The sequence below is a fragment of the Primulina eburnea genome, chromosome 8 (genome assembly GCF_022965805.1).
Source record: "Primulina eburnea isolate SZY01 chromosome 8, ASM2296580v1, whole genome shotgun sequence".
Taxonomy (NCBI): Eukaryota; Viridiplantae; Streptophyta; class Magnoliopsida; order Lamiales; family Gesneriaceae; genus Primulina; species Primulina eburnea.
This window is the reverse complement of record NC_133108.1, coordinates 36,632,287-36,644,878: the sequence shown is the minus strand read 5'-3', so window position 1 is coordinate 36,644,878 and position 12,592 is coordinate 36,632,287. Positions and strand designations below refer to the sequence as shown.

Here is a 12,592-nt window from a genome sequence, read left to right as displayed (position 1 = left end):
AATTATTCAGTAACGTTAAACAACATAAGTAATTTAGAATAATCAATTTAGTGTCATTAAACACTGTAGCATATGAATTGATTTGTTGAATAGCCTCTCATGACCATCAACTTTGAACACAACTCACAGCAGTTAATGTATAAATGCCCATTGTGGCTTAAGATTAGTAACGCTCCATAGAATACTTTATCAAACTAGTCAAATGCTCTCTCCTTAATTTTTTTTTTCACATTCAACAAAACCCACAACTTTCTTAATATTGTTTAAATTGTTCAAAATTTTATTTTTTTATTTAATATTGAGTTAGATTTTTTTAATGTCTCATCAACCCAACATATAATAATAATAATAAAATAATAATTGTGGGTCTCCTCCAAGGTCGGGCCCTGAGGCGATAGTTTCTTTGGCCTCATATGAATATCGACTCTTGTTAGAGATCTGTCTCATAAAATTGATCTGTGAATCTGTTTCATAAACATATAAAAAATACGACTTCTTTACAAATAGTTAAATCAATAGCATTACTCATGCAATTTCCAACATTATATTTAGACGTATCACATGCTATTAAAAAAACTCAATATATTTATCAATCAAATTAATATATATGGTGTTCCTGGTAAAATCTTTCACAATTAATACAGAAAATCACATATGCGAAAATACCATAAACAAAACTAATCACCACCTTAGACGTTGTTAGATATATGGTAACATTTATAGAAAATTTTTGTTCTCAATAAAAAATTAGGCAAAAACTTATGTGAGACGGTCTCACGGGTCGTATTTGTGAGTCGGATCTTTTATTAGGGTACCCATAAATCAAGCTTAAATCCAGGAAACGCGTAGTTTGTTAGTTAATTGGAAGTAGTTAGAAAATCGAATAAAATAGCATGACCAACCAACCTTTCAAATTCCAACTAGTTTTATTTTTATTTTAAAAAAAAATTAATTGTCTTTGCTTGAATTCAAATACTATTTTAATGTTAGTGGTTGGAGTGATATTAACTTATTATTGTGCGATATAAGAATGCGGAAATCAGCTTCATATTTCGTGATGAGAGGATAATACTCAAAATTAGTATAATTAATCACAAACTCGAAATTTATGCCAAAAGTAAATTTGATTTTATCTTTCAATCTTCATCCTTCGACGACCTTATTTGTTAGAATTTTGCCAAGAGAAAGCTATGGCACTTCTATGAACGACTAACCGATAAAGAGCAAGGCAATTTTATTTATTTTTTAAAGAAAATTATAATTTCACAAAATGTAGGAAAAATTATATTTTTGTTCATTTATATTGAAACTTCACTTTTAATTATCTTAGTAGGTTTCTTGTGAGACGGTCTCACGAATCTTTATCTGTGAGACGGGTTAATCCTACCGATATTCACAATAAAAAGTAATACTCTTAGCATAAAAAGTAATATTTTTTCATGGATGACCCAAATAAGATACCCGTCTCACAAAATATGACCAATGAGACCGTCTCACACAAGTTTTTTGAACAAAGGCAAAAACTTGTGTGAGACGGTCTCACGGGTCGTATTTTTTAGACGAATCTCTTATTTGGGTGATCCATGAAAACGTATTACTTTTTATGCCAGTAAATCTTGGAGCAATAACTAGGGATCGAGTCTCGCAAACGGCAGTGTGGGAGTTAAATTCCCTCCAATGAGGGGGAGCTCCTTGTGCGCGGCGTAGCATAAGGTCTAGCTGCTGCTGGTTGGCTGAGTCACCATGATTTATCTCCTCTCATAATCCTGTCGGACCGGGGGTGAGAGGCGCCTAAGGTGAGCGATTTCACCTTTTGGAGCAATATTATTATTATTTATTGTGAATATGAGTATGGTTGACCCGTATAGATTAAAATTCTTGAGACGGTCTCACATAGACCCACTCACATGTTTCAAAAAGTTAGAAACTTTTTAGTAGAAAGAGGTCCGAATAGAGATGTCATAAATGTGTTTCCTAAAGATAGCGCTAACAGGCATTTCAATGCGTCACATTATAAGAGAATTTTGCCAAACGGGGAGGAAAGTGATAGAAGATGGCTATTATATTCAGTTTCTTGTAACAAGATTTTTTGTTTTTGCTGTAAGTTATTCAAGAAGCAAGTAACCAAGACTGGATATGGTCAGTTAGCTAATGAAGGATACAATGATTGGCATAATTTGAGTCGATGTCTTGCAAATCATGAAGCGAGTAAGGAGCATATGGAGTGTATGACGAATTGGCTTGAATTGGAAAGAAGATTGAAGACAAATAAAGTGATTGATGCAGGAGTACAAGTACAAATTAATAAAGAAAGAGAGCATTGGAAACAAGTGTTACAAAGGATAATCGCAGTTGTTCAACGATTGGCGAAAAATAACTTAGCATTTCGAGGAAGTTATGAAAAACTTTATGTTGAAAACAATGGTTTGTTTCTACAAATGATTGAAATGATTGCAGAGTTTGATCCAGTAATGAAAGAGCACCTCCGACGGATTAAAGACCATGAGACTTATACTACATATCTTGGTTGCAGAATTCAAAATGAGTTGATACAGATGTTGGCAAGCGAGGTAAGAAAAACAATACTTGCGAAGGTAAGACAAGCAAAATATTTTTCAATCATATTAGATTGTACTCCTGATATCAGTCACAAAGAGCAAATGTCCATTGTCATACGATGTTTAAATGATTCAAAAAGTTTCACAAAAGTAGAAGAATATTGGGTGCAATTTTTAGATGTTGATGATACTTCGGGACTTGGGCTTTTTATGCATCTTAAAAATGCTTTAGTCAATATTGAGCTTGATATTGATGATATTAGAGGTCAAGGATATGATAATGGATCTAATATGAAAGGTAGGCATAAAGGTGTACAAAAAAGGTTACTTGAAATGAATCCCAGAGCTTTTTATACTCCTTGTGGTTGTCATAGTCTCAATTTAGCTTTGTGTGATATGGCGAATTGTTGTCCTAAGGCTATGTCATTTTTTGGAGTAATACAACGGATCTATACATTGTTCTCCTCTTCTACCAAGCGGTGGAAGATTTTCAAAGATCACGTGAAGGGTTTGACAGTTAAGCCATTGTCACAAACACGATGGGAAAGTCATGTTGAGAGTGTTAAACCTATAAAGGAGCAAATTGCACAAATAAGAGATGCTTTGTATGACTTGGCAAATGATAGCGAAGATCCCAAAACGAAGAGTGAAGCTGAGTCCTTAGCATTATATGAACTTGAGAATTTTGAATTCTTGCTTGGTGTGGTAATTTGGTACAAGTTGTTGCATGCTATCAACACTGTGAGCAAATTTCTTCAATCTGAAAATATGGATATTGATATTGCTATCAAACTTTTACAAGGAATTGTTTTATTTCTTGAAGAATTTAGAGAAAATGGTTACGATCAAGCCATGGTTGAAGCTAAAGAAATGGCATGTGAGATGGGCATTGAAGCTGTATTTCGAGAGAAACGTGTTATTCGAAGAAAGAAACAATTTGGTGAAAGTAACAGTGAAGAAGTGATACAGTCAGCTGCAGAATCTTTTCGAATTAACTACTTTCTCTTTATAATCGATCAAGCTCGTTCTTCTATGAAAGCTCGATTTGAACAGTTTCAAAAATATGAAGAAACATTTGGTTTTTTGTTCAATCTAGAGAGGTTACAACATGCAGACGATGATTTCTTGTTGAGGTCTTGCAAGAATCTTGAAAATTCTTTGACTCATAAGGGTTGTTCTGATATTAATGGGGATGATCTATTTTCGGAGTTGACATTCTTGAGGTGCTCATTACCAAGAGAAGCAAAATCGGTCATTGATGTAATGAATTACTTGAAGAAAATGGATGGGTGTTTCTCAAATGCTCATATTGCGTATAAAATCTTGTTGACTGTCCCGGTCACAGTAGCAAGTGCAGAGCGAAGTTTCTCAAAGTTAAAGCTCATCAAAACTTTTCTCCGATCAACCATGTCACAAGAAAGATTGAATGGATTGGCTATGTTATCGATTGAGAAAGAAATTACTGAACAACTTGATTATACAGACTTGATTAGTATTTTTAGCTCTAAAACTGTTAGGCGGGTTGTTTTTTAGTGATTATTTTGGACATGTTTGATATTTTTATTCATCATTTTGGACATGTTTGATATTTTTATTTATTTAGTTTTTTATATTGTCTTTAACGCATGGATTTAATTTGAAAAATTGCTATGGAATTTAAAAAAATATGAACACACATTATGATTCAGAGGCCTCTTTTTAAAAGTTAGACTCAGGCCCAAATATTGTTAGGATCGGCCCTGCATGTGAGAGGTCTTATGTGAGACGGTCTCACATGAACAAATGATGGTTCAAATAAGATTATAATCGGATTATATATCTTATTTTTCATAATATTTTCTCAAACCATTTATGCAAAATTCTGTCCCCAAAACTTTTAAAACCCGACAAAGATTTGGCACTAAAAATCACACTTGCTTGAAGCTGATTTCCAAACGAAAAAAAAATCAGAGGAGGGAAACTAACGGCTTATCTTCAACCCAACAGCATACACCCAACTACTTGCTCTTATCTTTCACTCAAACATCGGAAAACTAAATGACACTCGTTGCATCTAAAGAAGCAATCTCCTTAAAGACCGGAGCGCAAGTTTCGGATTTTAAGGAGATAACCATTGGTGCTGAAGGTCTGCTGAAAAAGATTCTTCAGAAAGGAATTTCATGGCAGACTCCAATCCCTGGTGATGAAGTTCAAGGTAAATAATCCATGTAAAAAGATAAAATCTCCTTCGAAAAACAAATCGGGTTTGAATAAATGGCGTTTTGAAGCTAGCAGCATATGTAGAACGTGTTGATGATCGCATAATTCTTTTTCTTGATTCAGTTCATTACAGTGTAAGGCTGAAAGATGGAGATGTCTTTGATTCTAGTCGGGATAGAGGAATTCCCTTCACATTCAAATTAGGCCAATGTATGTTCTCTGCCAATTCTTAACACTAAATTAATTTTGGAAGATTTAATTAATTAACCTCCATTTGACTCCTGATTTGAAATATAACCTCCTCATTTTAATACATATATTTTTTACTATTTTACCCATTTAAAACAACTTTTCTTTAACCAATATATCTTCAAATTCATCTAAATCATAAATTGTCCACAAATATCACTTTTCGTAGAAACAAAATTTCCAACTTTCTCTAACACTGCAGCCTTCCCAACCATTCACCAATAACACAACGTTGTAGACTAATATGTACATTTTCTCCTTTACAGTCTGCAGACGTGAGGTCTGTTTCTTTCTTTTTTCAATGAAGAACTAATTATTAATTTATTTAATTACTTTGAAAAATATACACAATAAAAAAGATGTCTTGTCTTGAGTTATTCATTCAATATTTTCTTAGCGTGGACCATGCATTTAAAATAAAAGGACAATGTCAATACTTACTGCATCATAATATTTAGAATTTATCAGTAAACAATAATATATATCAAAACTTACCATCTCCAAGTTTGAGACTAGGTTTCGAGTTTGAGACTCAGTTGTAATAAATCTCTTCTCCAACTCAAAAAAATATTGCAAAAATCCTAAAAATAACCAGCCACGTCCAAAAGTAAAAATATTATCTTTGTTATGCCTTTACGAACTTTAGGATCATTACCAAAATTGAGTCTACCCCTACCCCTGTATGCATATGTTAAGAAAAGTATTCATTTAAAGGGAATTATATTGATTTCAATTATTTACTTTAATTTGTCTCTTGTATCCAAATTCCTAAATCCATGCATTATCATTTATGAATGTTTAATCTCCTTTTTTAAAACTTATGTATTCTTCATGTGATTAATGAATAAAAGAAATGGAGGGAAAAATAGATTGCCAAAAACAATTCATAGTAGAGACATGAAAGCTAGGCGTCGATGCTGCGGAAACAAGAAGTAGAAGAAAAGATGAACATGATTTAGAGTAGCACTTATAGAGAAGGATTTTGATAACAAACATTTTTTTGAATACAGAGGAGAATGATTAAATATTGTAGGAAGATATGAAAGCACGATTGAAGGAGGAAAAAATTAAGATTTTGGGTTAGGTTTGTTGGGCTTTAGAAGGTCAGGGCAATTTTGGAAAAATTAGGATTAGATTTCTAATTGAGGGTTAATTATCAAAGATTAAGGTAAAGAAGGTTAAAAATCAAAAGAAAATGGGAAAGAAGGTTATATATCTAATAGTCCCCTAAATTTTCGTGTGCCGCTGGCACTAAGAAACAACGTTTGGATGGAATAATTATCCATAACGATTAATACATTTCAACTATGTTATTTTGTGCTCGTTCTTGGCTGATTTCCTTTGTTTATACAGAGTTTTTGCATTAGAAAATGGGAACCAATTTTTCCAATGTTTACTTCTTTTTCTACACAAAAAAAAAAATGTTATGGTTTGGACACGAATTGATATGATAGGTGAAGTGATCAAAGGATGGGATGAAGGGATTGCCACAATGAGGAAAGGTGAAAGATCAATGTTCACAATTCCAGCAGAATTGGGATATGGAGAAAAGGGGTGCCCCCCTCAAATTCCTCCGAATTCGACATTAATATTTGATGTTGAGTTGATTTCATGGTTCCCCATTAGAGAGATTTCAGGAGATGGAGGAATTTTGAAGAAGATTATAAGGGAAGGAGAGGGATGGGCTACTCCCAATCATCAAGATGAAGTTTTAGGTAAATTTATAAATATCCACCCATTGAAGGTAAATTTTACTAGAATATATATTTTAAGTTGGTTGGAAGTTTTTTTTTTCCTTTCAATTTTCATCAAAGTATCGACATGAAGTCGAGTATTGCTGGTATATCAAGCTAAAACAAGGAATTTTGATGAAAACCAAAATAATAATAATTTGTTCTAAAAATCAAATTGTGACAAGAACAAAAAAAATAGGGTAATTTACAATATTGATTTAAGAATTTTCCTATGTTTCAGCATTTTCTGATGATTTAACATGTCATATTCTTGCAGTGAAGTATGTGGCCAGAAATGAAAATGGCAACATAGTTTCTCAATCTGATGAAGGCTTGGAGTTTTCTCTCACGGATGGTGAGTCTATTGGAAATCATAGGCCGTAATTTCTCAATTGGGCATCGTTAAATTAAATAAATACAAAGATTCCTATTTACTCGTGAGACGGACTTAATTGAAGTATGAAATTTTTTTTATCAATATTATTATTGTGATCCAGCTCGTCATTTTCGTGAAGTTTTCTCACTCTAGAGCGCAGACGAAATTGAAGTTTGACGTCACATAATATCAAATGTAGTAATGAAAACAAATTTATTTCGTTTTTCGTCAGGCCATCTATGTCCCGCCATGGCCAAAGCCGTGAAAACCATGAGGAAAAGAGAGGAAGCAGAATTGTTGGTTAAGTTCTCCCGTAAGTGAAAACACACACGTTGTAGAGAAAAAAACAATTTGATCTAATAAAAACATAATTTAGTGCATTAAAATTAATTTTAATTTGTAGATGGTCTTAGGCATTGCAAAAATGAGATGCTTAAAGTGGATGGTGATACTGTATCTCCTTACTCAAATCTCATCATTCGTGTCGAATTGATATCGTGGAGAAGCGTAGTTGATATCGACGGACATAAGAAAATTTTGAAGAAATTAATGGAAACGGGCGAAGGGTTTGATCGTCCTAACGAAGGATCTCGTGTGAAAGGTAAAAACTTAATTTTTTTTTTAAAAATGAGATTGTAACATAAATGGCCTAATTCTTGGTTGAATATTTGCTTGATGTCTATGCTTTTGCAGTAACTTATATTGGTAAACTTGAAAATGGTACCATATTTGAAAGGAAAGGATCTGATGCAGAACCCTTTGAATATATCTGTGCGCGAGGTAATTACATATTTATCAATTGTATTTTTAATCCAAAGTAAAAATCAAATTTGATACTTCTTTACAAAAATTAATAAAAAGAAAACACACAAACCATACTTTAAATTAAGAGGAAAGATTGCATTTTTAGTATTGTATATCTACTTATTTGCAATTTTGATCTTTTATGCTATCAAATTTTAATATTTAATATACTTCATCTTTGTTTTGCCAATTTTTACCCTATTTTGACTAGGCATTGATTTGGAAACAATGCAAAACTAATGTGATCGTGATGTATGTAGTATCACATTAGTACTATCGATTAAAAATACTTAAAATTGCTAAAAATTAAAGAATACAGACCAATTTTCCCAAAAGTTTATCCACTAGTTTGATGCATTCCCTTGCTTGTCAACTCTTAGGCATAGTTTGGTACACATGATAGGATAAACATGTGATATATAATATAAGGATAAGTTAAGGATAAATAAGATGTAGGATATGATATTTAATGTTTGGTATGATTTTAATAAGAGTGATTAAATTTATATATTAGATTGTAATGACAAAATTAACCTTATCATAATAAATTTTATAATTTCAAAGTTGTTGCTTGAGTCATATTTTTTATCTGTTAATGTGCTTGCATGATTTATTTATTTTTACCTAATTTTATATATTATAAAATATGATAATTGAGCTCTTGATTTTGTGAGTCAAGTCAAATATCAATTTTTAAGGTTAATCGAGTAATACTAATAATTTTATAGAGATTTATAAAAATTATTTATATAATTATCTCGAATTCATTTATATAATTATCATATTTTATAATATATAAAAATAAATAAAAATATTTATTTGATTTTAATTTCTACCTACTAGCATAGATTTCTAAAAATCATTTATGAATTGAGGGTAGTTAAGTCATTTGTAGTGTATTTTATTATTAGACTAAAATTATCACACCAAATAGAAGTGACAATTTATCATTCTAAAATATTATTTATCAAGGGCCCATGATATTATCATGAGCTTTTTAAAAATGTACCAAACATGGGATAAGGAGGATTATTTATTAATCCCTCCCTTATCCCATGTACCAAACTATGCCTTAATATATACTTTTTTTGTTCGATCAATTGCAGAGCAAATCAACAAGGATTTGGATAGAGCGATTATGACTATGAAAAAAGGAGAAGTCGCTGTAGTCAAAATCAGCTCTGATGAAGCTTCATCAATTTACGAAATCAAATTGATCGACTTCATCAAGGTCCGGCCACATGACTATAACTATTTTTTTTCCCTTCATTCTTGTCTGTAATCCTAATTCATCTTAACTTCTTGTCTCTACACACACATCTTGGATCGACTTCTTTTCGTGATCTATCGCTTGTCATGATAATAACATATAGTTGATCGAAAGAATGAACGACGAATCTTTTGGTTATTATGTTTCAATCAATATTCTCGTTCTTCTTTTATTTATCAAATATACATATATGTTCCTTTTGTCTATTTTTATGGATTTTTGTTTGCAGGAGAAACCCTTCTGGAAAATGGACATTCGAGAAAGAATAATAGCTTGTGGAAGGAAAAAAAACGAAGGGAACTTACTTTTTAGAGATGGGAAATTTGAACTTGCCTCTAGGAAGTATGAGGAGGAATGTGATATATGTCTCAAAACCAAATATCAGTAAATCTTTTTTTATTTGGTTATATTTTCCTGGTCATTGAATTAAATATTTCCAAATATTCTACATTTTAACAGGGTTCAAAGTTGATTGAGTACAACCATTCCTTTAATCATGAAGAGCAACAAGAGGCAAATTCTTTGGGAGTATTGTGTTATTTGAACAATGCGGCGTGCAAATTGAAACTGGGAGAATATGTCGAGGTCATGCGACTCTGCACAAAGGTCTTTCCCTTTTATTTATCTTTCTTATTGCATTACTGCACAATCGGAAACATTGCTTTTTTGGTTCACTAACGAGTTCAATTTCAGGTTCTGGACTAATATGTTTTCAAAATTTGATTTCGGTATATTAACTTCTATTTTTCGGCTATTTTTGGTCCAATTGTTGATGTGACGACGTTAGCAAATACCATATCGAAAATACTGATGTGCGACATCGAAAATTGCTGATTTATGAGATGTCATGTCATAAATTAGACTAAAAATAACTGAAAATTAAAAGCTAATGTAACAAAAGTAAATTTTGTAAATTTAATGGACTAAAACATTAAATTAAACAAGTTATATATATATATATATATATATATATATATATATATATATATATATATATATATTTGTTTTAAAAGTTTTGACGTAGTTACGATGTTCAATAAAATTAAATATGACATAAGAGTTAGTAATTTGATGATTTTGACGTAGTTACGATATTCAATAAAATTAAATATGACATAAGAGTTAGTAATTTGATGATTTTTTATAAAGCATACTCTAACACATTAAATATGCATTTGATAGTTAAATGTGGGAGTGCAATTTTGGATTAAGAAAAAGACTTCACAAACGGTGTTTTATGTTCAACTCTCTTTTTTTATTAATAACTAGCGTATCGAGGCACACATGTTGCACGTGTGCGTAGAATTTTTTAGATATAAATTTAAATCAAGTACTTTATGTAATTCTTGATGTACAATTATGTTTAAAAAAAAATTGCATCAAAGAAATGATAAATTAACATTAAAAGGTTTCTTCCTTTATATATAGTATATATATAATAATACTATAGATATAATAATAATTATGATGTACTTATTATGGATAATTATTGTTACCAAAACAGGTATTAGAGGTAGAACCCTTTAATGTCAAAGCTCTCTTCAGAAGATCCCAAGCATATATGAATACATCGGAATTGGATAAAGCCGAAGAAGATATTAAGAACGTGCTCGCACTTGATCCAAACAACAAGTAAGTTTCATGTCTGCACACACACACACACACACACACACACATATATATGGTTTAAGGCTATTATATATTACATACACATTGCTTGTGTTTTGAAGCTAGTATTTATTATGGTTGAACTTTCATAATGAATCTGTTAGGGATGTTTGGATGGTATACAAGAAGTTGAAGGAGAAACAAAGGCAATATGGTCGACAAGAATCAAGAATTTATAGTACTATGATTTCAAGGATCACGGATTAAGCAGTTGATTCGACCTATTTTTAGAGCATTGTCTTAAGTATGCATTCAACAATCCACATTTATTTTTATATGTGAGATCCATGATTTTTTTATAGACGTAAGAATGAATAAGGACTATTGAATATAATCTCTAGGTATATATGGTCTCGAAAAGGTCTAGCGACCAACTAATATTAATTTTCACTGAAATTTGATATGTATTATATAATCTGCAGGAATACGAAAACTTATAGTCATAAACAACTTTCAAATTTCAAATGTAATTTAATATGATGGAAATAATTCAGAGCTTCGTTAACTTAATTATATATTGTTATCATATATAGTTTCACACATGAGATTATACATGTATCCCTCCATCATTCAAACCACTGCTCTGGGTGATTGGTATTTAAAATCAATTTGATTTACTTAAAATAATTTATATTTTTTAACCTTTAAAAGAAATTATATTGACATGGAAGTAACTAATTAGGGAAAAATATGGAAAATACATAAAATACAGTTATATAATGCATATTTGTGATGCGTCTTTTCTGATTACTGGCTAGTTAATTTGATTGTGTTGGTTTTGTTACGAGAAAAAAAAATTATAGGATCCGATCGATATGCTTAGTGAGGGATTTATACGATATTTGATGAGAAAAAACAAATTTACAAAGGATATAATAATGAAACTGATAACTTGCTAGTTAATTTGATTGTGTTGGTTTTGTTACGACAAAAAAATTAATTTTATTATTTATTTATTTTTATAGTAATAAATCTAATTAAAAATTGAAGATGTCAAAATATATTGTCGATATTATTAAGGATGAGTCGAACACATTAACTTTGAGTATGGATTAATTAATACGAGTCTAGTTTTAGGTTTAAATGGTTGGCATGAGTGTTTACTCCAGTAGACAATATCATATCATTGTGGAGATATGTGTGTTATATTGTACAACAAGTTGTGCCTACCATGGGGCTCCAGATCATGACCACAAGCTCTGATACAATTTGTTAGAAGAATTACCCTTTTGTTATTCCGTTGATATTTCACAAAATAGAATTCACATAGAAGAATATGAAATCAAATAGAATAAAACATGACCATTTTAGATTTTCCCATGAGATACCTAAAGATCCATTTCACATCATCTCTGTGTTTCCTCCCCGATTTGCTCATGTAACGGATTACCGAGCACTACATAGGCTAGATCAAGGCATGTGCAAACCATGTCATACATGAGACTCCCTACAACATTAGCATATGTATCATTTCTGTATACTGCACTTTCAAGTCTTTTTCAAGTCTTCCTTTCATTATTACTGATTAACCTTTCAAGACCTTAAAAATTCCACCTTCGACCTTACAAAAAAAATCCATCGGAATTAAGCATTAACACTGACACTAAATTTCTTCTGAGTTCAGGTTGTACATTACATCTTTCAAGACTCTCTCAGTGTCATCTTCAAGCTTAACTTTTATGGATACAATGCCAACGGTTTTCCATGCTTTGTTATTTCCATGCAATACACTTCC

General features: G+C 31.3%; 2 protein-coding genes across 2 annotated transcripts; both read left to right on the top strand.

Moving 5' to 3' along the window:
* Positions 1–1,907: 1,907 nt before the first annotated feature.
* Positions 1,908–4,291, top strand: LOC140839225 (uncharacterized). The gene has a single exon (XM_073205863.1). It carries the CDS (start codon positions 1,908–1,910, stop codon positions 4,089–4,091), a length of 2,184 nt encoding a protein of 727 aa, XP_073061964.1. The 3' UTR covers positions 4,092–4,291.
* A 186-nt stretch (positions 4,292–4,477) lies between these two features.
* LOC140839480 (70 kDa peptidyl-prolyl isomerase-like) lies at positions 4,478–11,191 on the top strand. Its single transcript, XM_073206204.1, has 12 exons — positions 4,478–4,752; positions 4,881–4,967; positions 6,461–6,721; positions 7,017–7,094; positions 7,348–7,428; positions 7,519–7,716; positions 7,809–7,895; positions 9,026–9,150; positions 9,419–9,542; positions 9,650–9,795; positions 10,694–10,821; positions 10,962–11,191. The coding sequence occupies exons 1-12, from the start codon at positions 4,596–4,598 to the stop codon at positions 11,062–11,064; spliced, it is 1,575 nt and encodes a 524-aa protein (XP_073062305.1). The 5' UTR covers positions 4,478–4,595; the 3' UTR covers positions 11,065–11,191.
* The last annotated feature ends 1,401 nt before the right edge of the window (positions 11,192–12,592 follow it).

Coding starts and splice junctions, on each gene's coding strand:
- LOC140839480 (XM_073206204.1), top strand. CDS start 4,596: ATGACACTCGTTGCATCTAAAGAAGCAATCTCCTTAAAGACCGGAGCG. Junction 4,753..4,880: donor CCCTGGTGATGAAGTTCAAG/GTAAATAATCCA, acceptor TTCTTGATTCAG/TTCATTACAGTGTAAGGCTG. Junction 7,429..7,518: donor ATTGTTGGTTAAGTTCTCCC/GTAAGTGAAAAC, acceptor TTTAATTTGTAG/ATGGTCTTAGGCATTGCAAA.
- LOC140839225 (XM_073205863.1), top strand. CDS start 1,908: ATGTTTCAAAAAGTTAGAAACTTTTTAGTAGAAAGAGGTCCGAATAGA.